The sequence below is a fragment of the Nyctereutes procyonoides genome, unplaced genomic scaffold, assembly GCF_905146905.1.
Source record: "Nyctereutes procyonoides isolate TBG_1078 unplaced genomic scaffold, NYPRO_anot_genome, whole genome shotgun sequence".
In the NCBI taxonomy this organism is placed as follows: domain Eukaryota; kingdom Metazoa; phylum Chordata; class Mammalia; order Carnivora; family Canidae; genus Nyctereutes; species Nyctereutes procyonoides.
In genome coordinates, this window is record NW_026575125.1 from 44718670 (window position 1) to 44743414 (window position 24745).

The 24745-nt window shown below is 48.4% G+C and overlaps 1 protein-coding gene across 5 annotated transcripts in view; it reads right to left on the minus strand.

Moving 5' to 3' along the window:
* IQSEC2 (IQ motif and Sec7 domain ArfGEF 2) overlaps positions 1-24745 on the minus strand; it is a 79227-nt gene that overhangs the window by 27015 nt on the left and 27467 nt on the right. For 2 of the 5 annotated variants that reach the window (XM_055338193.1, XM_055338197.1), the window contains exon 3: positions 12973-13068. The exons of 2 other annotated variants lie outside the window; for them this stretch is intronic. In XM_055338193.1, the coding sequence (XP_055194168.1) occupies positions 12973-13068 (96 nt within the window). Of the gene's footprint in view, positions 1-12972; positions 13069-14925; positions 15413-24745 lie in introns of those variants that run through there. One more of the 5 variants, XM_055338196.1, reaches the window with a different exon arrangement.

The following is a 24745-nucleotide window of genomic DNA, read 5'->3' on the forward strand; positions in this document are numbered from 1 at the left end:
AGAGAGAGAGAGAGAGAGAGAGAGAGAGAGAGAGAAGAGGTCAGAGGGAGGGGAGAAATAAATTGGGATGTGAATGAGTAAAGGAGTTGATGAGTTGAGTACCTGAGTGAAACACACAGTGAGGGAATAAGGTGAGCCTCCGGGAATAGGACAGGACCAATGTAATGGGGATGCTGAAAGGAGGGCTGAAAGGAAGGAGAGGCAGGACTCTCACATGGACCCTCATCAAAGCAAGGGCCACCAGTCACTACACACTTGCCCAACTGTGCACCAGACCAAACCCTATACGCTGAGGTCCTTGGGTTTTTCTTGCTAATCCTCACGATATCCCACAGAGGTAGATATACTCTCACTGCGCTCAGGAGGAAAATGAAGCTCAAGGAGAACGTATTTGCTCAAGATTACACAGATAGTGAGAGAACCAGAAGGTAAACTCAGATTTGTTCAATGCCAAAGGCTCAGGAAGGGAAAGCCAGGGTATGAGCCCACCTGGGTGTCTCCTGGCTTTGTTCCCAACACAGACATATGATGGAAGGTGTGGGTCCTACAGTCCATAAAGGATACCTTCCACCCTCCTGCCAACAGCCTAGGGATTCTGAGAACCAGCTTCTGGAAGGTGCAGGAAATATTTAGGGTCGTTGCATCTGGAGGTAACAGCTCCCCCTAAGATTCAGAGATCCCTAAAGCTATAGAATCGGAACCGTGAAAGTACAGAATCAAGGACTCTTACCGTCACAGAACATTAAAATCATACCATCAGAATTTTTTTTTAAATAATAGAATCAGGAAATCTTAAAAACACAGGATTGGAGAATCCTTAAATCACAGTGTTGTAGAAATAGAAACCCCAGAATTGCATGGAATGTGTCACTGAATTATCATATTTAAATTCATGTAATTGCAGTTTCTTAAAATCATAGCATCTGAGGCTGACAGAATGTCAGAGCTGGAGGAGCCCCTGGAGATCCTCTGACCCAACCTCTCTCCTCCTTTCGCACATGGGGGAGACTAGGTAGCAGAGGGGTTAAGCGATATGTCCAAGTTGGCCAGCTCACGCCGCCTCAGGTTGACAGGCTGGAGAAGGGCGGCAGGCTTGCCCACAGTGAGAGCGCCACACCATTCATTCGTTCATTGAGTGCCTGTCTCTTGGGTGTTGACAATAACAAAAACTGAAGCCTTCCCCCCACCCTTTCTCTCTCTCTCTCCCAGGCCCTGTTCTCAGCCTTGGCTAGGAAAGAAGTAAGGCCCTGGTGGGGATGAGGAGAGGAAAGTGGGGGCAGGGTGGATCATACATCAGACAGAGAGAAGAGATCAGCTTTTATTGATGGAAATTCCTTTGTACACAGCGACACACGCACTCTCTGAAAGGCCTTTTCCTCCTGATCATATTTACAGAGCACTATGGGAGTGGCAGAGGGCGTGGACGAGGCCTTCAAGCAGGGGGAAGAGATGGCAACAATGGCCACGGCGAGGGACCTGGACCGAGGGACCGAGCAAGGCGGGGGGCGGGGTGGGAGTGAGGGGGTGGGGGTAGGAACTAGGCAGGCTGGGTCCCGCCCCCGTCTGGTCCTCTAAAGCCCTAGGCACCCTGCATCTCTGTTTGTGCTCACAGAGGACAGAGGTAGGTCCTTAGGATGTCATTTGGAGACCTCTCCAGGAGTGGCAGGCTCCAGGGTGCCTGGGAAGTGGGGTGCAGGTGCGGGAGGGTCCAAGCTCCAAGCTCCAAGCTGTTTTATTCAGATCTAGGGCTCCAGCCTTCATAATTCGGGGGCTGGAGTCCAGGGGAGACAGCAGTGGGGATGGGGGTGGGAATTCCAAGGAGGTGGGGGAAGAAGGGGCACGATGCTTGCCCATCTTGAAGCAGGGACAGGGTCCCCTGGGGGGGTTGAGGGCAGGGTGTGTGGGTCGGCGGGGGTGAGGGGGCTGGTTAAGGCTTTTGCTTCTGCATAGAAAATGACCCATGCCCTCTCAGTTACCGAGAGGAGGGACTACTGCACTCGGAGGCCGGACAGCAGAACTGATGAGCGTCTTCCTCTTCCTCTTCCTCAGTCTCCTCCTCCTCCTCTTCCCTGAGGCCAGGAAGGGCAGGGTAGAGGCCACAGGCAGGCGGGTGACAGAGAGAGGCAGAGGCATTAGTTTGCAGAGCAGGGAGATACATGAATGGCTGGAACCAGGGCAGTAGGGCTGGGATGGGGGTCTGAATGGGGAGGCCAGTGTGACAGATTAGCTAGGGCCACACCCTACTCAGTCTCCAAGGAGCCTGAGATAGCCCTCCCCCACACCCAGGCTGGGCTCACTTATAGTCAGGCCCAGAGTATACCAATTCTATTTCGGACCTGACAGGTACCCAACCTTCATCTGAATAGAAATAGTAGCATCCTGCTCTGTGCTGGCTCTTTGCAGACATTGGCTCATTGAACTCGTGCAACAACACTGCAACCTTTTAGAGAGAAGGGAACTGAAGCTCAGAGAGGTTGGTTAACCAGCCCAACCAAGGTCACACAGCTGGGAAAGTGGTAGAGTCAGGATTTCAATGTGGAGTTCTCAGAGCTCCAAGTCTCCAACTCATCCCACTAGGTCCCTTAGGTGAACTTGGCACTATCTCTAGAACTCTAGGCTGCCCTTAAAGGACAAAGATTTCTATTTCTGGAAGGCTCTGGGTAGCGGAGGTTGGAGATGCTCAGGCATGGAGTGTAGAAAGCCCACAGCTTTGAAAGCAAACAGACCTGGGTTCCAAGGCCAGCTCTATGAGCGCTTCCAGGCTATGTGCCCAGGCATGTTATTGGCCCCTCTTGAAGCCTCAGTGTCCTCATCTATAAAAATAGGGCTCAGGATGCCAAGCCCACAGGATTGTTGAAAGGACTGGAACATGCATCAAGCGCCTGGCAAATCAGAGCAACGGGGATGTGGTGGTGGTTACTGCTCACAGCTCATGAACTGAATCTAATTCCCAAGGCGGCCATTCGCCCCCACGCAGAAGTGCCGCAGTGGCAGGGAGGAGTCGGTACAGGAACAGGCCCTGGGCCCTAGGGTCCTGCGGAATGATCCCAGGGGCCGGTCTGCACGTGGCAGTCACTGGAGCTGGGCTACGGTTTCATGGCGTGGATGGACAGACAGGAGGGCTGAGAGGGGTCCAGCTGCCTCAGGAAGAAAAAGGCTGATCCTCTGGAGAGATAGCCAATGAAATGGTATCATCCCCACTCCCAGACCCCGTGGCTCAAGAGATGCAGGAAGTGTGGAATCCTGGAACCTGGAGGGCTGGGAAGAGATGGAAAGGAGAGAGGACAGGCAAGGGAAGGCACTGCGGTCCATCTGACAGCTGGACAAGCACACACCCACGCACATGCGCACATACACACACCCGAGCACACATGCCCCCCACTTCATCCTTCAAGCTCCCTCTGACACACTGTTCCACAGAGTCACTGAGTCAGCAAAACCACGTGAAGCAGAGCTCAAGTCCTGGGCAAGCAGATCCCCCTGAGTTTCCCATTCCTCATCTATAAAAGGAGAAGTCTCCACACTTCTCAAGGCTGTCATGAAAAATGAGTGATCTTCCAGTCCTGCTGCTCACATCCCCTCATATCCAGGCCCAGCTCCTGCCACCCCTCACCCTGACCCTGCAGTCACCTCCGAATTTCTTCTCTCTACCCTTTTGGACCCACTAGGCTTCCTAATAAAGTCCGCAAGCACAGATCTCTTGCTTGTCTCTGCTTAGACACCCACTTTGGCTCCCCATTGCTTCCTGGATAAAGGTCAAGCTCTTCAACTTGGTATTCAAGGCTCCCCCACCAGATGGCTTCACCTGACCTACCCTGTCCAGTGGAAAAAGCATTGGCTTCAGAGTTGGACAGATCTTGGTACAAATATCAGCCCCCACCTCCTACTAGCTGGGTGACCTTGGGTCTGCTTCTTTACTTCACTAGGACTTACTTTCCTCATCTACGAAGTGAGAAAAATGCCTATTCCGCAGGGCATGGTGGGATGAAATGAATTCAAGTATTCAAAGCACTTGCCACAGGGTAGGTTTGGTGCTTCATACGCAGTAACTGTTATTAGTACTGTCATTATCAGTGGCTCCCTCATGCTCAGCCTCCATCAAACTAGCTCATTCACTATTCCATCAGAATGGCCAGCCTCTTTACACATCTCTGCTTTGGTGACTCTGTTTCTTCCTTCGGCACACATCTTTCGCTATCAAAATCCCATCTGAAACGTTATGGGCCAGATTAAATGCTGCTTCCTGCAGGAAGTCCTCCCTCTCAACCAGAAGTACTCCTTTGCTTCCTCCTTGCTCCCTGATCTCTGCCCTTGGATCTCCGGCAGCTGCTCCAAACTTCACCAAAGCATTTCTTTCACCAACCCCTTCAACGCCCTTGTATTCGCCCCTACTACCTCTGCTCTGCTTCTGTGTGAGAAAGAGAGGGCCCCTATACTACTTAAGGCCAGCCCCTCCACTTGGGCTCTGGAGCCCACACCTGCTACCTCCTCCACAACCATCATCCCCTCTCCCTCCTGTATTTCAATCTCTCTCTCTCTCTCTCTCTCTCTCTCTCTCTCTTTCTGTTGCCTCCTTCTTACCACATTTATAGAAGCTCAAGTCTCTCCCATCTGGGAATAAAAACCCTCTATCTGCCCCCACATCTCCCTCTAGCAATCACTGTCCCTCTCTCCTCTTCACAGCTAAGCTTCTTGAGAAATTCATCTACACTGGCCATCTCCACCTCAGTACCTCCCACGAGCTCTTCGGCCCACTGCAATATGCCTCATGCACCCACCATGTCACTGAAACTGTTCTCAGCCAGGTCACCAAGGACCTCCTAGTGGTTAAAGCCAATAGACTCTTCTACCCTCATCTGCCTTCCCCCAGCTGTAATACTTGCCACTCTTTACAAGCCCCTCCTGTATGTGGATGGCTCTTTCCTTCCTCTGCTTCCCTGAGCCCACCTCCCTGCTGGTTTTCCTCCTACTCCTCTGACCACCCCATCTCTTCTTCTTCTCCTCATTACTCATAGGTTGGTCCCTCTTCCCCAGTTCTGCTCTGGTCCTCTTCTCTATCATTCCACATCCTGTGTCAGTGATCTCACTACATTGCATGACTTCAGGGATGGCTTAGGACCCCTACCCCAACCCTGTTTCATGGATCTCTCTCCTAGGCCTCAGCGCCCCCAAGCCTAATTCTTGCAGGAAGCCCCATCAGGATGGCCTTCAGAGCTCACAGGGACCTCAAACTTGGCATCTTACCACTGCCAACCTGTCCTCTGTGTTTTGTACCTTAGCAAAAAGCAGCACCATCCACCCACTTGCTCAAGCCCCAAACACACCCGAGAGTCATTCTTCCCGCTCCCTTAACAAGTCAGTCACCAAATTCTGTGGATTTCACCTCCTCATCTTCTACTCTTCTCACTCCTTGTTGACTCTTTCTCCAATCATACTGGTCTCCTTGCTGTCCCTCAAACATGACACGCAAACTCTTGTCTCCAGGCCTTTGTGCTCTATGTTCCTTCTGTCTGGAGCATCGTCCCCCAGAGAGGTATGGCACCAGACACAGTCTATATATTTAGTTGTTTATTTGTTATCCATCTCATCCACCACAAGATCCATCAGGTCCAGCATCTGTTCTGTCCAGTGCCATTTTCCTGATGCCCAGCACAGTGTTTGGCACTCAGTAGGTATTTGTTGAATGAATGACTCCATGGCCAGACCTGAACACTGAAGCTCCCTCTGAATTCCAAACTCTGTCCTCTCTACTCCCTTCAACCCCCACTATTTATTTGGCCTACTACTCCAGTTCTCTCTTCCCATCACCTCTCAAATGCATCCCCTCTGCTCTATCCCCACAGCCACTACCTTAGCGAATCTCTCTCTTGGATTACAATGGCTGCCTCCTCCCTAGTTTCTCATCCTCTAAAAAGCCACTTTGATGTGTCACTTCGCCTACTCAAGAACTACTCATGGCTCTCTACCTGGCCTACCACGAAGGATGAAGCCTGAACTCCCCAGAGAGCTATTTGGGGCAGGTCTAAGCTCTGCCCCCTTCCCATGTTCAGTTTCACCATCTCTCACCCCTGGGCCTTTGCGTGTACTCTTAGAGCATCCTCTCCCATCTCTAGCTCTATAAATCTTTATGGACCTTGAATGATTGACCCAACACCACTTTCTTTGGGAAACAACCTGACGCACAAACGTTAGTTCCTCTCCAAAGTCCATAGAGAGATAAGTGTCTCCAGTGTCACTCAGGATCTCCAAGAACCGAGTAGATTGGAAGTTAGTAATTCCCAAGGATGTTAGTGCTGGGTAAGTATTAAAAGAGGTTGCCTTTTCCTCTTGCACTGTTATCCTGGATTCATGTCCCTCTGGCCCTCTGCTAATGCCAACTCATCCTTGTCTCTTCCCTCTCCTTCATCTTTTGTTGGGTCTATCTCATTAATCACTCCCAAAGGCTTTTGATTTCATAATTTGAAATGAAAATATTTCTATATGACTGGTACCCAATGGAGTAGTGCAACAGGGTAGTCCTGCTCAATTCCATTCCCTTCTATGCCAGTACCCCAGTTTAGGCCTTCCAACTGGCCCCCATGCATACAATCCATTTCTCATACGGACTGCTGATGTGATGTTTCTAAAACACAAATTTTACCAAATTTCTCTCCTATTTAGAATCCATTCCCATGATACTTGTCACTACCAACATTGGTTCTCAACCCTTCTGGAGGAACACAAACCCTTTATGTATATAACGAAAGCCACGGACCATCTCCCCAACAAAAAAGGCCCATAGGTGTACACACAAAACATTCTGCACTCAATTTCAGGAGGTTCAGGGACAACCCAGAGCCCATGAAACCCAGGTTAAGAACTCTGACCCTATCCAATAACATCTAGGTTTTTCTGCATATGCTGCTCCTTCTGCCTGAAATGTTCTTCCACACATTACCCTTCTGTCCCTGACTACCTCTTACTCATCCTCTAAGACTCAACTCTTAGGGTGAGTTGACCTGCAGCACTCCTGGAATGGGCCAGATCCCTTCCTTTGGGCTTCTACAGCACCCCACCACCACTATGATCCCCTCTATCATAGCCCTCCTTGGTCTCTTCAACTAACTGGGGACTTGTGGGAGGCAAAAACCATTACCCATCATAGGCCCTGGCTACAGCAGGACTCCATAAGTGTCTACTGAAATGAACACTAATGACAGCTATGCTGTTTTTGAGTACCCATTATGTGCCAGGCACTCAGCAATTGATCTCATCTTTAAACCCCATGATGTTAGTGGTATTGTGTTTCTTTTAACAGATATGGAACTAAGTTCAGAGATGTGAAGTGAGTTGTTTATGGCCACTCAGCTAGTGAGTGAAAGAACTGAGAATGAAATTGAGATGTGCTGGCACCAGTGCAAATATTGGTCCACCATGCTTCCCTGCCCTGGACTATGAGATTGAAAGATGGTATCAGTAGAAGAACAGGGCCAAGAACCAGGGCCAGAATGCCCCATCTAGGCTCCATTTCCCAGGGCCACCTGCCCATTTTTTCTGCTCATGTGTCACCTTCATGCCAAGACCTGAGACGTGGCTCTCTCTTATAGTGCAACCCCCTCCATCCCATTTACTATTCTCAGCCTTCTCATTAACATAAGAAGTCCCACTATGGTCAGGCCCATTCTTTGCTCCAGAACCATCCCCAGACACATAAAGCCTTTAGATCCAATCCAATCCAATGCTATATACTTGGCTATGAGGAAAACAAGACATGGGCAGTCCCTGCCCCTCAGGAGTTGATAGTCACTCAGGAATTTTACACGTACCATCTCCAATCCTAAATCAGCTCTGAGAAGTAAGTAGGCATCATCCTCATTATACTAATGAGGAAACAGAGGCTCAGAGGTTAAATGGTTTGCCCACAGTCATAGAGTTGGTAAGTGGTCAAACTTAGATTTGAATAAAGAAAGGTACTGACTCAACTATTTTCCCCCATTAGGTCATCCTGCTCACAAGAGCCAAAAAGTAGGCAAGACCACTTCTGGCAAGGTAAGCTAGTACTCTTTCAAGACTCAGTACCCATGTTCCCTCCTGTCAGGGACAGATAGGATTAGGTACCCTTCCTCAGCAACCCCTCTGAACTTTCTTCTGTCCCATACCAAACCACACTGCACTGTCATCGTCTATGTGTCTCTCCCTTATAGACTTGAGCTCCCTGATGGTAGGACCAGATGCAATTCATTCCTATATGCCACAAAGGTTCAGCAAAAGGCCTAACAGAGGGTAGGCAGGACAAATCTTGCTGAATGAATAAGGTGGTATTTGAGCTAGTTATTAAAAGGAAAAGCAAGATCTGAACAACTGGACATAGGGAAATGATATAGAGGAGGAAGGAAATGAGGTAGTAGAAGCAAGGAAATGGGAGCAAGGAAAAAAGCCAGTAATTTTGAAATTATGACATGATGTGTATAACATGTTTCCAACATTTTTATATGGATTTTCTTTTCCTTACCAGAATGGGATAATACTACAAGCCCTGTTCTGCAACTTGTTTTTCATATAACAATAAATCTTGGATATACTTCCATGCCAGTATACAGAGATATATATTTTTCTTTTGATCTGTAAGAGTATTCCATAGTATGGGTGAATCACGAAGGAAAAGCTGTTCTCTATTGATGAACATGTAGGTTGCTTTAACTTTTCGCTATTATAAACAATGCTGCAACGAACATCTTTGTGTATGTCTGGAAGTAGTTTTGAAGGATGGCTGCCTAAAGGTTGAATTGCTGGGCCAAAGGAATGCATACTTTGTTTAAAATGTAGATAAAAGTTATTTTTTATAGACTGGTTAAAAGATTATTTCTGCTCACATAATTTTTATAGACTGGCTAAAAGATTATTCCTGGTCACATAATCCCATCTTTATTTTGAGGAGCATACATCATATAACCTTTTCATTAAGAGCTGGTTGAGAATGCTATCCTACAAGGGTATGTGATAAAGAGTTGCATAGTATGGTTTGTTTGCAGTTGGGATTGAATGTTTTAGAAAAGACATCTGGTTGGGGAACCATCAAGTAGTAAAACCTTACAGAAATCTACCTCCAAGACATGGCTCTCAGGTTAGAAGTATATGCAGATTTAAGATTCTGGGGGCAACTAACAAATGGTGCCATAAAAAATTGCACCAATTTGCACTCCAGTCAAGGAATATGAGAGGTTCTGTTTCCTCACAACTCTTCCAATCTTTTTAAATTTTGGCACTTTAAAATTGGTACTTCGTTGTTTTAGTTACATTTCTTTAGTTATTAGCAAGCTTGAATATCCTTTCTCATTCATCAGCTAATGGATGTTGATTTCTTCGCTGAATTGCCAAATCATGTTATTTCTCTATTCTAAATGTGCTATACATCTTTTTCTTATTGATTTCCAGGAGATGATATATAGACAGATATTAACCTCTGATATTTATGTAGCAAATACTTTTTCCTAACCTGTTATGTTTTTTTTATTTTTATTTTTATTTATGATAGTCACAGAGAGAGAGAGAGAGAGGCAGAGACACAGGCAGAGGGAGAAGCAGGCTCCATGCACCGGGAGCCCGACGTGGGATTCGATCCCGGGTCTCCAGGATCGCGCCCTGGGCCAAAGGCAGGTGCCAAACCGCTGCGCCACCCAGGGATCCCCAACCTGTTATGTTTTAACTTTGTGTATAGTCTCTTTCTCCACACAGAAGTTCCTAACTTCAATGTTGCCTAAATTATTGTTCTTTACTTTATGGCTTCTGGGTTCTTAATTCATGCTCAGGAAGACTTCTCTACCCTAATATTTTAAAAATATTCAGTATTTTCTTCTGGTACATTTGATTTTATATGAGAGAGAGGTTTAACTTAAATTTTTCCCAAATGGGAGTCAATGGTCCCATCCCATTTACTGATTCCCTACTGACTTTAAATGTACTTTTTAATCATAAATTAAATTCCCATATGAATATGAGTTTGTTTTTAGACTCTCTATTTTGTTCCATATGTATAATCCTCTATTTCTGTGTTTATATATGTAATTTCTGCAGCTTCATGATAAGTTTTGCATTTAATAGGACAAATGGCCCCTCACTGTTCTTTTTTTTCAAAATTTTCTTAGTGATTCATGGGTATTTACTCTTCCAAGTGAACTTTAAAATCCAATTGCCCAAGTCCCAAAGAAAATACCACTGAAGGGGATCCCTGGGTGGCTCAGTGGTTTGGCGCCTGCCTTTGGTTCAGGGTGTGATCCTGGAGTCCCAGGATCGAGTCCCAGGATCGAGTCCCAGGATCGAGTCCCAGGATTGAGTCCCAGGATCGAGTCCCAGGATCGAGTCCCGTGTCAGGCTCCCTGCATGGAGCCTGCTTCTCCCTCTGTCTGTGTCTCTGCCTCTCTCTTTCTCTATGTCTATCATGAATAAATAAATAAAATTTTTTAAAAAAAGAAAGAAAATACCACTGAAATTGTAATGCAAAATGCATTGAACCTTTTTAACCAAATTGAGAGGGGGGAAATGTCATTTTTACCGTATTCAACCTCCCCATCTAGGAACAGGATAGGATGCTTGACTATTCAAGTCTTCTCATAGCCTTTGATGAAATTTTACAGTTTTCTACAGGAAAGTATTTCATGTTTCTTGTCAATTCCTAGGAATTTTATCATTTTTTCCTACTGTTGTGAATGGAATCTTTTTTTATTATGTCTTCTAATTAGTTATTGCTGGTATTCAGAGAAGCTAATGGTTTGGGTTTATATTTATCTTGTATCTAGCCATCTCACGTAATTTTCTTATTAGTTCTAATAAGTTTTCCTTTTATTCTTTTATTACCTAAGTAGACAACCATATCATCTTCAAGCAGTGCTAATTCTGAGTCTTTCTTTCTAATATTCATACCACTTATTTCTTCTTTTTTTAATACCACTGCTTAAAACTTCTAGAAAAAAATGTTGGTTAGTGACAGTGATAGCAGTCATACTTACTTTGTCCCTGAACTTAATGGAAATTTACCTAGCATTTCACTATTACATTTGATGACTGTCTTTGGTTTCTGATAAAAAAAATTCTTTACTAAGTTAAGGATGTCTTTTTTTAAGATTTTATTTATTCACTCATGAGAGACACAGAGAGAGAGAGAGAGAGAGAGAGAGAGAGAGAGAGAGAGAGAGAGGCAGAGACACAGGCAGAGGGAGAACCAGGCTCCATGCAGGGAGCCTGATGCGGGACTCGATCCCAGGACTCCAGGATCACACCCTGGGCTGAAGGCAGGTGCTAAACCGCTGAGCCACCTGGGCTTCCCTAAGGTCTTCTTCACTGAGAGCTTACTGTACTAGTTATCTATTGCTGTGTAACAAATTACCCCAATACAGCAAGAAATAACTAGGACACTTACTAAGAGTTCTAAAATCAAGAATGGATGTGTAGTTCTATCAGATTATTTTTTTCAGCATTTATGGAGATAGTTATTTTTACTTTAATCTATTAATGTAATCCATCATAATAACAGCTTTCCTAATGTTTAACAATCCCTGCCTTCCCGGGACAAACCATTTGTCACAATACATTCTTTTTTCAATACACTGATGGATTCAGTTTATTTTTTATTTTATTTGTTATTTATCTTTTATTTAAAATATTCATGACTGTATTAATATATGAGATTAGGCTATAGTTTCCTTTTTTCTTTTCTTCTTTTTTTTTGTCTAAACCTATTCAGTCCAGTTATAGGACCTATTCAGTCCTCCTTTCTGGAATGAATTGGGAAGCTGTCCATTTTCTTCGATTATCCTATCTTTCCAGATTCAATAGAACTTCTGTCAATACCAGAACTTCCATAATATCAACTGGGCCCTGGTACCATTTCTGAGGAGAAAACTTTGGCCATCTTTTTAACTTCTATATTGTTCTATTCTATTCAGGTTTTCTGTCACTCCTTAAGTCATTTTGGTAATTTATATTTTCCTAGAAAACCACCCATTTCACCTAGATTTTCACATTTATTGGTATAGAATTATACAAAGCATCTTTTATGACTTTTTCATCTCTTCAAAATTTGTTTAAATCCCCTTCATGATACTTTATTTTATTTATGTCTTTCTTGCCTTTTCTCTGTCATATCTGTCAGAGAACAGTCTGTCTAGTTTACTGGTCTTTTCATAAAGCAAACCACCTCTTAATTTATCAAATCTTTTGTTTTCGATTTCATTAATTTCCAGGTTTATCTATAGTAATTACTTTATTCTTCTTTCTTTTGGTTGTTCTTTTCCTAAATTCTTGAGTGGAATAATTAGTTCATTCTATTTAAACTGTCTTGTTCTCTAATAAAAGCATTTAAGACTATAAATTTTCCTCTGGGAATCTCCAATGGTCACATCCTGTAGGTTTTGATATATAGTATTCCTGATGACATTTATTCTAAATAGTCTATAATTGATATTTATCCTAAATAGTTTATAAATTCATTCTTACTTCCTTTTTCATTCAAGTAGTTTTTTCAACTCTCAAACGGGCCTAACCTTTTTGCTGTTGCTATTAATATTTAATGTTATTGCATTATGATTAGAAAATATAAAATGTGATTTCCAATTAACTTGGAAATAATGTTGCTCTCAAAGGTGTGGGTGATTATTCCTTCTGTCTAAACACCCTTCTCTATCCTATCCAACTGACAAACTCTTATTTATCCTTCAAAACAGCTCAAATATTCCATATTCTAGAACCGACCACTCCCACTTTTGGGGGTGGGTATCTAGGGAGGGATTTTTAAGGAAGGACAAACTACAAACAGAATCTGAATGTCCTCTCTGGTCTCTTACCTGGTCTCCCAGTCACTCTCCTCACAGGATCAGACATCCATCCACAATCACTCCAGGGGCTAGAGGGAGATGGGGAAGGGGGGGTCTGGCAATGCTGTGGCAGATTTGTCCCAGGAGGGTGAAGGATGGGGGGAGGGTTGGGTCTAGCTCTTACCTGCTCTCTGCCAGCCTGCCTGAGGGGATAAGCTTCATGGAGTCAAGGACCTGAGTAGGACAGCAATACTGGTGTAGAGTATGAGACGCTGTGGACCTGAGAGACAGCAAAAGACAGAGAGAGAAAGAGAGACAGAGAGAGAGAGACAGAGAGAGAGAGACAAGGAGGGAGGGGAGAAGCAGGGTGAGGGAGCAGGGACAAGGAAATGAGAGTAAGTGAGGTAGGGGAAAGGAAAGACTGGGAGGAATGGGTGGTGGAGGATTGGGAATAGAAGAGGAGGGGTAGGAGGTGGGGAGGCAGGGAAGGAAGGAGAGAAGGGAAAGGGGGAAATAAGGAGGGAGGGAGGAAGAGAAGAAGAGAGGGAGGGAGGGAGGGAAGGAAGGAAGGAAGGAAGGAAGGAAGGAAGGAAGGAAGGAAGGAAGAAAAAAAGAAAAAAACCACAAAGTCAAGAAAGAGAGGACGGCACTCGAACCACAAACAGAACACAATGACAACAGGGGGCAGCAGAGACAAAAGATCCAGTCTGGGCCTCCTGTGCTCCAGGTGACTCCGTGGGGACCTGAGCCACGGAGACACTGGGACACCACAGCAGGGAAGGGGGAAGGGAGCCCTCCTCACACCAGACGCCACACGGGGAGGGAAGGGGGAGGGAAGGGGAATGAAAGAGAAAGGGTGAAGATGTATGGGGGGGCTCCCCCTTATAGAAGGCCCCTGATGAGAAGGGAGGGAGGGAGAGAGGGAGAAGAGGCTCTGGGCCCAAAGCCGGGGAAGAACCCAGGCCAGGAGGGTGAAGGAAACACTGAGGGAGGAGTGGGAAAGGGACAGAGAGAAACTGAAAGGGACAAGGAAAGGGTGAGACAGAAAAGGAGAAAGACAGAGAAAGGGCAAGACAAAAGACACAGAGAGAAGACTGGAGAGGCAAGAGAGCACCAGAGCAGAGGAGAGGTGAGGCGAGGGCGGAGGAGAGGTGACAAGGTCTCAGTGGTCTAGGTGACAAGGTGGGGGCTGAGTGGGTGGCTGGGGCCCAGTGAGCCAGAGGACACAGTGGTTCCCAGTAGGAATCTTTGCTTCCAAGGCCAGTGCTGTGCCTAGCACGTGGCCCACACGCCACCCCCCAGTGCTGTGCCCCCACCCCTAGTGCAAGGGTCCAAAGGCCCCTGTGCCTCCTGTTTCCCACGATTAAAGTCCAGAGAATGGACAGGGGTGGGGGAAGGGGGACCAGGAGACAGTAGGGCAGTGAGGCTGAGGGCCTGGTCTACCCAGTGCCCTTCCAGATCAGCCAGCTCCTGTCCCCTCCACAGCCCTTGAAGGCAGGTTGTGGTCAGGGACTAGCTATTCCAAAGCCCAAGTAAAGGCCAGGAAATGTGGCTGCAGGCCAGGCAAGCTACCCAGGATCTCCCTTGTGATTTTGAGGATGCCCAAATCTTAGATCCTTATAAGGATCTTGGAATCTGAGACTGTTCTTGTCAGAGACTCTGAAATGATGTTGATGATGATGATGATCATCATCAGAACGACTGTTTCTCAAGTGCTATCTATGTGCTGGTCACCAGCCAGAGTTCTTGACGCATTATCTCATTAAACCTGAGAAGAAGAGACCCTTAGGCTTCAGGAATGTGAGTATCAGAGAATCTCAGTGGCTATGGGAAGCCCTGCAGTGCTGAGCCAGGCTAGCATGCCAAGGCAGCCACTAGTTACACCCCTCATAGGCCACAGACTGTGCTGCTGCTCAGGGCTCCAGAGTCCTTACAGCACTGGGCACCCAGATGCCCATGCTCACCCACTCTCACTAACTCCTTCCCCAAACCAAAGGCCTCCTAGAATTCAAGAGTGGAGCCAGGAACCAGGAAGCCAGGAGGCTGCTGAATCAGCAGCCCAAGGACCGTGTCCAGGCTAGGGCAGAGAAGGAGGGGGTCAGGCTGCGGGGGGGGGGGGGGGGTGCTATCTTCCTACCTGCTACTCCTCCTGGGGGCCTCCATGGGTCTGGACCTGTCCTGAGGGCAGGCCCCCTGGCCGGGCGGTGCTTCCACTGTGTTACCACCCCCTCCTCCCTAGCCCTTCCCTAGAAGGAGGAACCAAGGAGGCGGGGCCAGACCAGCTGGGCGGTAGGCCAGACTGCAACTGGAAACTTTGCTCCTTCCCCTGCTCCCCCGGGAGGGCTGGGAACTTCAAGTAAGAGGAAGCAGTTTTGAGAACTCACAGTGACTCCTCTGGGCCAAACCCAGGCTAGGCTCCTGCATCTTTGCTAGAATCTCCCCAAGCACCCTGTCAAGTATGTGTCACTAAGCCCTATTCTCCTGAGGAGAAAACAAGATGGAGAGACATTAAGTAATTGGGCTCAGGTACTACAGCTGTTATTGTGCGAGGTGCTCCAGATCAAGTAATGTTCTATTCGACCATTTTGGGAAATCAAGATGAGGCCCTGGCCAATATTCCTGACCACAGCAATAAGCTCTCATTCTCTTTTGTGTTGTCTCCCAAGCTGGCTAAGAGAAATGTTCCCTGAGTAGAGAAGCACAAATCAGAAGAAACGCCATTCTCAATCAAGAGGCTCTTCTCCCAAGGAAAGTGCCCTGCCTGACTTGACAGATGGGGAAATTGAGGCCTCCAGAGGGGAAGAGTCTTGCTAATGTTCACACTGCCAGTCAGACTAGAATCCAGATGCCCTGACTCCCTACCTACCTATCACAGTAATCTCTCTCTCCCTCCCTCTTCTATATGAGTGGAGCTGGAAAGAGTAGAGAATTTGGAGGATGTGAAGGATGGGAGATAGGGGGGTTCCTAAGAGTCCCACAGATCCAGCTCAGAGAGCTCCTGTCCTTTCATGGCCCCAGAGCCCAGGCCCCTAGCTGTTCTGAGCAGAAGGCGGCCCTGGGAGGGGCCGGGGGGCCAGTGATCTAGAAAGAATAGGAACTGACAGGCAACAGGCCAGCCTTCCTGCCTTCCTGCCTCCCTGCTGGGGCAGCTGGTTCCTCTCAAAAAAAGCCAAAGCTGCTGAGAGAGATAGGCCCTTTAGACCACTGCAAAGTTGGCATCTATGGGCTTATCATGGCCTCCTTTCCCTCTTCCCACCTTCTAAAGCCCCTGGTCCTTGGGGTGCTGCTTGGGGGGGGCCTCAACTCCTGCTTCTTTTCTCTCTTCTTTCAGCTTTTCTAGCTCCTACAGCAGCTGTGTCTTGTGCCTTCATTGCTGCACCTCTGGCCCAGACCCGCCTCTTGGCCTGGTAGGAGCTGAGAGACAGAAATTCTAGTCCTGGCCTTAAGGAAGGCTGATACTGTGTGACCTGGAGTAGGCTCCTTCCCCTCTGTGGCGAGGCAGAGAGCTGGGTGCCTGGTGGATCAAGTGCAAGTCCCAGCTCCAGCACTTTCTAGCTGGATAACCCCTCTGAGGGTCAGTCTCCTTATTTATGAGAGAGGAGTAGCCATTTCTACCTCATGGGTTCTTGTAAGGGTGCCATGAAACAAAAGTGCACATATGACAAAGAATCAGCTTGAGCCTGAAAGAATCTGACCCCTACCCCAGGAAGACAGGGGAGACCCACAGGAAACCTGTTTGTTTCAGGGATGGGGAGAAGTCTCTGAGCCACTCTTGGAAATCAGATGTATCTGAGCATGTTGGGTAGACTCATGTGATGACCCAGTGGGCCAAAAGGAAGAAGGAATTGAGGGTGAGGAGCTTCACCCAGCCATAGGGCACCAGCAGGGCCTTCACTCACTTGTTCAACAAATCCTATGGACCAGGCACTGGGGCGGGACCTGATATGGCAGGGGCTGAGGGGAGCCAACATCCTGATCTCACAGAGCTTGTATCAGAGAGGAGAAGACATTCACCAACGAATGGAATTAAGCTGGACAAAAAGTGGAGGTAGAAGGAGAGGATGTTCCAGGCCGAGGAAACAACTCGACAAAAGGCCTGAGGTGGTATTTCCAGGAACTACAAGGAGGCCAATGCAGCTGAGTGGAAAAATCAAAGGGGAGAAAGGCCAGGCTGGAGATGTAGGCAGGTGTCCAATCACACAGAGCCTTGGAGGCCACGATAAAGTTTCAGTATTTATACTAAGAGTAGTTTGGCAGCCTGTGGTTCATGGGTAGGCACTGGGGGGTGGGAGTGGGGGGGGTATCTCTGAAGCTCTTGAAGTCGTATGGAAAATATTAATGAGTAACAGCATGTTTGGGGGTGGGGGGAGCATAGCTTTCATCAGATCCTCAGATGGGTTTAAAATCCCCAAAGGGGGGATGTCTGGGTGGCTCAGCAGTTGAGCGTTTGCCTTGAGCTCTGGGTGTGATCCCAGGGTCCAGGATCTAGTCCCACACCAGGCTCCCCATGGGGAGCCTGCTTATGTCTCTACCTCTCTCTCTATATCTTTAATGAATGAGTAAATAAAATCTTATTTTATTTATTTTATCCTGAAAGGGCAGGGGAGCTCCTTATATGATTCCATTCACTAAGTGCCAACCATAAGCTAGGGGCAGGCACCCTAGAACCTTCTCTGAGCTGGTACCTAACCCCCCACCCTCTGGTTAGTCTCAGCTTTCCCCCGACTCCCATCTTCAAGCAGTGCACCACCCAGACAGAAGTGCTTATATTCTTGGCCACACAGCTGTCCAAGCCTTCACTCTGCCTCTGTTCAAGAAGCCATTCCCCACCACCCCCCCGGCCCCCCACTGCCACCTCTCCACCTTGCAAGCTCACCCTTGTTCTTCACAGGTCATTGTATAGGTAAATAGGTAAATACCTGCTCTGCCCACAGGTTGTGCCCTTGGGGAACCTGCCCTGACCCCTTCCCTGTTTCCTTCTCACCCTTCACTTGTCTCAGCATCCTCTGTCCACATGCGGATGCTCCTTCTGGGCCAGGAGCCCTATGGGGATAGAGGCTGGGTCTTATTTATCCCAGCGTGCCCTGCAACCAGCACAGGGCATCTAGTCACACAGGTCAGTAAGTTGTGTTGATTGGTGGACAATCCACCTGGAGGTGGAGAGGCTGCAAGATGGGCTGGTGGACACTAGAGGGCACTGTGGCCACTGGGATCGTGGCCTGATGCTGCCCAGGCAAAAGGCGGGGTGTGTGTGTGTGTGTGTGTGTGTGTGTGTGTGTGTGTGTGTGCTCCCGGAAGCAGGGAAACTGCCCTAGGGGACTGCAGCTCCTTAGCTCTGAGCCTAATTGACCAGGGTCCCAGTTACAGCCTCCCAATTTACCTTCTGCTCTGTTTCCACGCCATTTCTCATGACAGCCCCATTCCTTTTGCAGAAAAGAGCTTCCATTCTTCCCAAATATAGGGGCCAACCGTGCCCGCCACCATCATGGCATACATTTTCTGCTCTGCCCAAAACACCTCACCCCACCCCCACTCCTCACCCGGCTAACTTCTACTCATCCTCCAAGTCTCAGCTTAGATGGCAGCTTAGAGAAGCCTCCCTGGCCCTCAGGCTGGGTTGGGTATACTTCTGAGATGCTCCCGCCTTCCACTTCCTGGTAATTGTCTCCTTGTCTGTTTCCCTACTGGACAGTGGGCTTCCTCAGAGCAGGACTCTATTATTTGTATTTGTATCAACTGCATCTAATTTAGCACAGTGCCTAGAACACTGGAGGTACTCAATAAATCATCCTCGCATGAATGAGTGGATAGGTGGACAAATGGATGGATGGGTGAGTGGACAGGTGGGTGGATGGATGGATGGGTGACTGGCAAGTCACTTTACCTCCCCAGGCTTCAGCTTCCCCAGCTGTATAGTGTACACAATCACTCCTACTTGGCAGGGTGGCCAGGAGGCTTAAAGAGAACATGTGCCAAATGCTCCCTAACAGTACCTGCACAGCAGACATTTTGTGAATTAAAGCAATTATTAATATTTGGAATAGTAATAAATAAATAAATAAATAAATAAATAAATAAATAAATAAATAAGGAGGCAGAGGGGAGAAGTTGAAGGAGACTCTGCTCTGAACCTGGGATGATCTCTCCCACTCACATTTACCATTTACCTGTAGAAGACAGCTTTAATGATAATGAAAAAGCGATCATTCTTATTAAAAATAGCAACAGCACCTTCTCTGTGCCAGGCCAGAAACAGGAGGCCCCTGGGGAGGTGGTGGGCAGCCTCTAAGTCTCAGCCAGAGGATGCGAGGCCAAGGCCAAAGTTAGAGCCATGGGCATTGCCCCTGCGTCTGGAGAGCAGTCATTATGGGCACAGCTGGTTCCAAACTCTTTACTCATAGATGAAAACTTGTCTAAGAAGTCATTAATTCTCTCTGTAATTAATGTAAAAACTGCAAGGGTTTATATTAATGGAAAAGTAAGCTCAAGCATCAAGCTGATAATATTGATAATGTGTGCCTGTAATTATATACCGCAGATAACTATAAATTCAGTCACTGCACTAATAAAATGTGCAAATTCTCAAAGCAACCAAGAACTCAGTAACAGCTGTCCCATGAGTAGCACTGTGCCAGTTGTTCCAGAGCTATGACAATAACCATACCTGGACAGCAATGGTAATATTCACGGGTGCACATAAAAGCTGTTCTGGCATTAAAAGGGGGAATTATTTCGATAAAACAAGGTGTTCTGAGGCAAGGGCATAGAACTTGAAAGCATGGTGAGCAAATAATCAAAATCTTGATAGATGGGCAACCTTACAACCCTGGGCTCTGAGCAGACTGCCCCCCACCCACCCACCAGGCACCCAGGCTCTGATTTCACTTGTGGACTCATAAAAACTGCTCACCATGGAAGTATCTGACCTCTCTATCCTCACCCACTTCTAGGAGAACTGACTCCCACCTACAGCCCCCCTTGCTGTCTTATGTTACCACAGGCTGGATAGAAATGCTGTAGTCCTATGGAATGGACCCGTAAGCTATAAGGTCACATAGCTTCCAGGGTTGGCAGCCACATCAAAAGGTGTGAAAGCAGAGGAGGCTTAGTCCAGAGGGGCGAGGCAGTGACAAAGAGATGATGGGGGACCAATCAAGCCATGAGATACATAGACAAGACATGGGCCTGGAAGATGCAGGGCGGAGGGGGGTGGAGTGAGGGAAGAGAAAGAATCTCGGTCCTTGACTTCTTGGTCCTGCTTCCAATTGGTATGAGGCCTGGCTATATATATATTCTCAAATTCTGTGAGATGTAGCCTTAGCCTCACAATAGTTCTACCCCTTTATTCTGGAGCAAGTTTGAGTGGGTTTCTGTTCCCTGCAATAAAATGTACCCAGACTAAGACAAGGGAAAATTGGGGATATAAGTGCAGGGCTTGCATAAGCAAGACTGCATGGAGAACATTATGTAGGGAGGGGTGAATGCAATTATACAGTGTTTGTATTTGCTCACTCAAATGCTCCCTCATTTTCTGCCACTTGCTACCACAGACACACATTATAGCCCCACACTCACACACGCTGACATTCAGTGGCACGCAGAAACAAAGGCGGTGATGCCTAGATTTGCTTCTCTGCAGACATCCATACACACATGGACGCATGCCAGCACCCTGGTGCTCTTCACACCCTCATGGACATGAAACTGGGTGGCACACTGGAGGGCACCCCATGCATGAGCACAGTGGCATTGCCCACAGGGCACGGGGCAGGAGTCGAGGCTTGACTGGGCTCTGTGCAGCCTCCCTCCCCAGCTGCCAAGTGACTCATCCCCAGGGCTGCTAATTAAAGCCAGGACAGAGGGGACAGAGGCAAGGGGAGGGGAAGAGAGAGAAGGCAAGTTTATTTTGGTGCCAACCAGGCATGCAACCAGCTCAGGGGTCACCTGCTTCTTGGGGCTGGGCCAGGCAGAGCCTGGGGAGTGCAAACAGGAAGGGGAGGGAAGACCCTCTTACCCTTTCTTGTCCCTCGTGAGCTTCCTGGAATGGTGCCTCCTTTGGGAAAACTATCCAACTCCCCCGTTTTTCCCCCCACATCATCCTCCTCTATCCCACTGTCACTCCAGCTCTCCCACTCCAGACTCTTGTCCTTACAACTGGTTTCTCCTCTTTAGCACACTCCCATATAGGCTTGCCAGAGCTGGCTCGTTTGTGTTGGCACCTTGCTTTTGCCCTCCCACCCCCAACAGACCACCCAACACAGGTCCAGTACACAGGGAATGCTCTATGTGCTGCTGGAGAGTTGCTGTGGTGATGGCAACTCTGATGGTCTGAATCCCTATCCTTGTTCTACTACCAGGGAAATAATTTCAGCTAAGGTTAGTTTCCTTGCTGGTAAAATGACAAGAACATATACCCGATAGCGTTATTATGGGGATGAAATGAGAGAGTATAGGTAAAGTGCCCAGCATGGTGCCCAGTATGGAAAAGCTCTAGCTAACACTCTGTAAGTGCTGCTGCTGCAAACACCCGCCTCACCAGCCCTGGGGTAGCAGCAATCACACAGAGCCAAGTTCAAGCCTGGCTCCACCACACACTACCCAGGGAACCTCAGACAGGTCACAGAAGCTCACAGAACAGTGACTTGTCTGTAAAATGGAGATTCATGATATGACCCCGTAGATTTTACTGTAAAGATCTGAGCCTGTCAGGCATCCTGTGTGGAGCCCCACCCTTAGAAGCTGCCAGATAGGGCAGCCCCGGTGGCTCAGTGGTTCAGCACCGCCTTCAGCCCAGGGCGTGATCCTGGAGACCAGGATCGGGATCAAGTCCCATGTCAGGCTCCCTGCATGGAGCCTGCTTCTCCCTCTGCCTGTGTCTCTGCCTCTCTCTCTCTCTTTCTCTCTCTCTGTGTGTGTGTGTGTGTCATGAATAAATAAATAAAATCTTTAAAAAAAGAAGAAGCTGCCAGATAAATGGCAGCAGTGAATATGGAGAGGCAGCAAGGAGGAGCTCTTGACCTGATGTTTGGGGGGCCAGAGCATCCCAGGAGGGAGGAAGCAGCCGGGGTGGGCTTAGGGCAGCCAGGCAAGGCTTCCCAGAATGAGCAGGACTGGGGTTGGGCCCCCCAGAGCCAGAAAGCCTTCAGCTGACCTGAAAGTGACAAGGTGGCAGGCACAGGAAGTGGTGGGAACAGAGAGCTGGGCAGGACAGGCAACTAGGCTCTGCTGAACCGGAGGCAGCATGGGAGGGAAGACTTGGACACAGCTGGGTTGCCTCCTGGGACTGGCAGTGTCATCGACATGTGGACTGGGGAGCCTTGGAAGGTCCGTGAGGTCTCAGCCACCCCAGATTGCCAGGAGGTCAAAACAAAGAAGAATCTTAGAGGTGATCTAAGCCAAACTCCGGTTGGACAGATGGGGGCACTGGGGCCCAGAGTGGGAGGCCTCCTCTGGGAACAGAGCCAGCAGTGGCTCCTCCTCCTACTTCTCCTCCGAAGGCAGCGGCTCCTGTTGCCATGGGGACCTCCTGGGCTCTGCGGGTGTCAGTGGCTCCCCCACCTCCTCCCTCCTTCCCTAGCAACAGGCCACCTCCGTGGCTCTCATCCTTGCATGCCTGGCAACCCCAGCCTGGTCCCCCAGACCCCCTAGTTCCAGCCTGACCCTCCTAACCATGGCAGTGCCTCCAAACCTGAGATCCCTGGGTTTCTGGTGGCAGAGGTGGCAGTCCCTCCTGCCTCTCAGGCACATCTCCACATTTTTCAAGCTTGGCTATCCAGTGAAAGACAATGGATTGGGGGCGGCCGAGGGCTGAGGGCATTAGGATGTACTGAGCACTATTTTATGCTGGACACTGCTTTACTTTCATTTCTCTCATCTAACCCAAAGGAGTCCAAACTGTTTTCCCCACTCATGGATGAGGAAACCAAGAATCTGAGAAGTTCAGTGACTGCAGAGAGCACACAGTGAGGAAGCAGGCTCCACTGACCAGCTAGCTTTGTGAATTTGAGCCATCCTCATGCCCTCTGCAGACCTTGGTTTCAAATGCCTGTGGGCCCGACAGCTTTTCACAAATCCACAGGAAGTCCAGGCACCTTCCTCTGCCCACAGCCCTCACACAACACCAGCTGTTCAGCTCTAATTAGACTCCACACTTTCTCTGGCACCCCATACTTAGAAGCCCTCAGGCCTCAGTGGTTTGCAATCTACCCACCCTGCTCCCTCCTTGCTGCTTGGCTGCCACAACAGCCAAGGCCTAGCCTCTCTCCTTGGCGTTTCTTCTATCCACCGTTCCCTTCTACACACACACACACACACACACACACAGTTTATTAGATGAGGACACTTGGAGCTCCAGGGATGAGCAGTTTTGTCCAAAGTCGCATAACAAGAAAGTGACCTAGCCATAAATGGCGTCCTGTGCCCCAACCCAGATGCTGCCTTTGCTATGCTGCAGAGCCCAGTCTCTCTCCTCTGGCCTTCTCTGGCTCCTGTTGAGGACAGAAGGTCTCTGACCCAGCCCCGATCCATGTTCTGAACTTTAGCATTAGCTCTTTTCCTGCCCTGATCTGTTGGAGCCCAACAGAATGCACCCACTCTCATCCCATCCTCACTTCTGATGCATGCTGGTTCCACTTCTAGGGATGTGGACCCTGCCCCCATGCCCTCACTGCCTTGTAAAGTCTGCATGACAGTCTTCCACAGCCTGGATCAGATTCTGCCTTCTCCACAAAGATCTCCCTGACCCCTAATTGAAGTGAGCTCAAACATTTATGTGTGTGGTCCGGTCCGGGAGCACCTTCACACGTCTCCACCCAGTCCTGGTTCCAAGTTCGTCTTCCCACCCCATTTGCTGGCTCTTGCCCCACAAGTGCTATGTTTTAGGACCCTTCCACAGCCCAAGTGTGACCCTTGCTTCTCAACTGCTGAGTCCTCAAGACACCCTCCCCCCACGGCTTCCTGGACTGTGGAACTGGGGGACGGGTGTTGGGAAGTATGGCTCAGTAAAAGCAATGCTGGCTCTGCAACCAGACAGCACAAGGCATGAGTCAGAGTGATGCTGCCCTGACCTATTGCTGTTCTTTCCTTGGGCAAGGTGCTGACCCTCTGGGGTACCTCATTGTCTTCATCCATAAATCTGGGATCCCAACCCACATCTAACCATTGTGAGCATTAAATAAGATCATGCTCAGAGTTCTTAATATGTGAGGAGCAAAGGATAACTACTATTATTACTAATATTAGGATGATGATGAGGACGATTATTATTATCTGCCAGGCTGTCAAGAGCTCCCACAGTGGCAACGTGGGCAGGGCTCTGGGCTTGGTGCCAGGCAGACCTTGGTTTGAATTCCAGCCCAGCCATCTATTAGCTGTGTGGCTGTAGGCAAAACCCATAACCAGCCCAAGCTTCAATTTCTTTAACTGTGAAACAGTGATGATAAGGCCAGCTCGGGCTCCACCTACAGTGTTGCTGGGAGGATCAAACAAAAGAAAGTCCCTGACAACTTTTATAAGTTGTAAAGGCCTAGTGTATGTCATCGTGACTTATGATTATGATCATCAGTAAACACCCTGAGCTGCATGTCCCAGGAACTCTCCTGCTGGGGAGAGCTGGGAGCTAGAGATGCCTTTGATCAGGTTCCTCGACAAGCAGCAGGGATATCAGGGGGGAGGCCTCGGAACCTGTGCTCAGAGCCATGCTAAGTTGCCTCTCTCCAAACCCGTAGTGGGACAGTGGGATCCATATCCTTTGCTAGACTAGTAGTGCCTTCCTAAATGCTAGGACAGGCTGTGCCCATGCTGTCCTCCTTGGCTGCGTGCTGGGACTAATTGCATCTTGTCATGTACTCCTTGCCTAGACGCTGGGCCTGACTGCACCTAACACAGTCCCCTGCTCTCCTGCTGGCCACAGCCTATACCCCAGACCCTGTGTGATCTTCCCACAGCTCCTGCCTGGG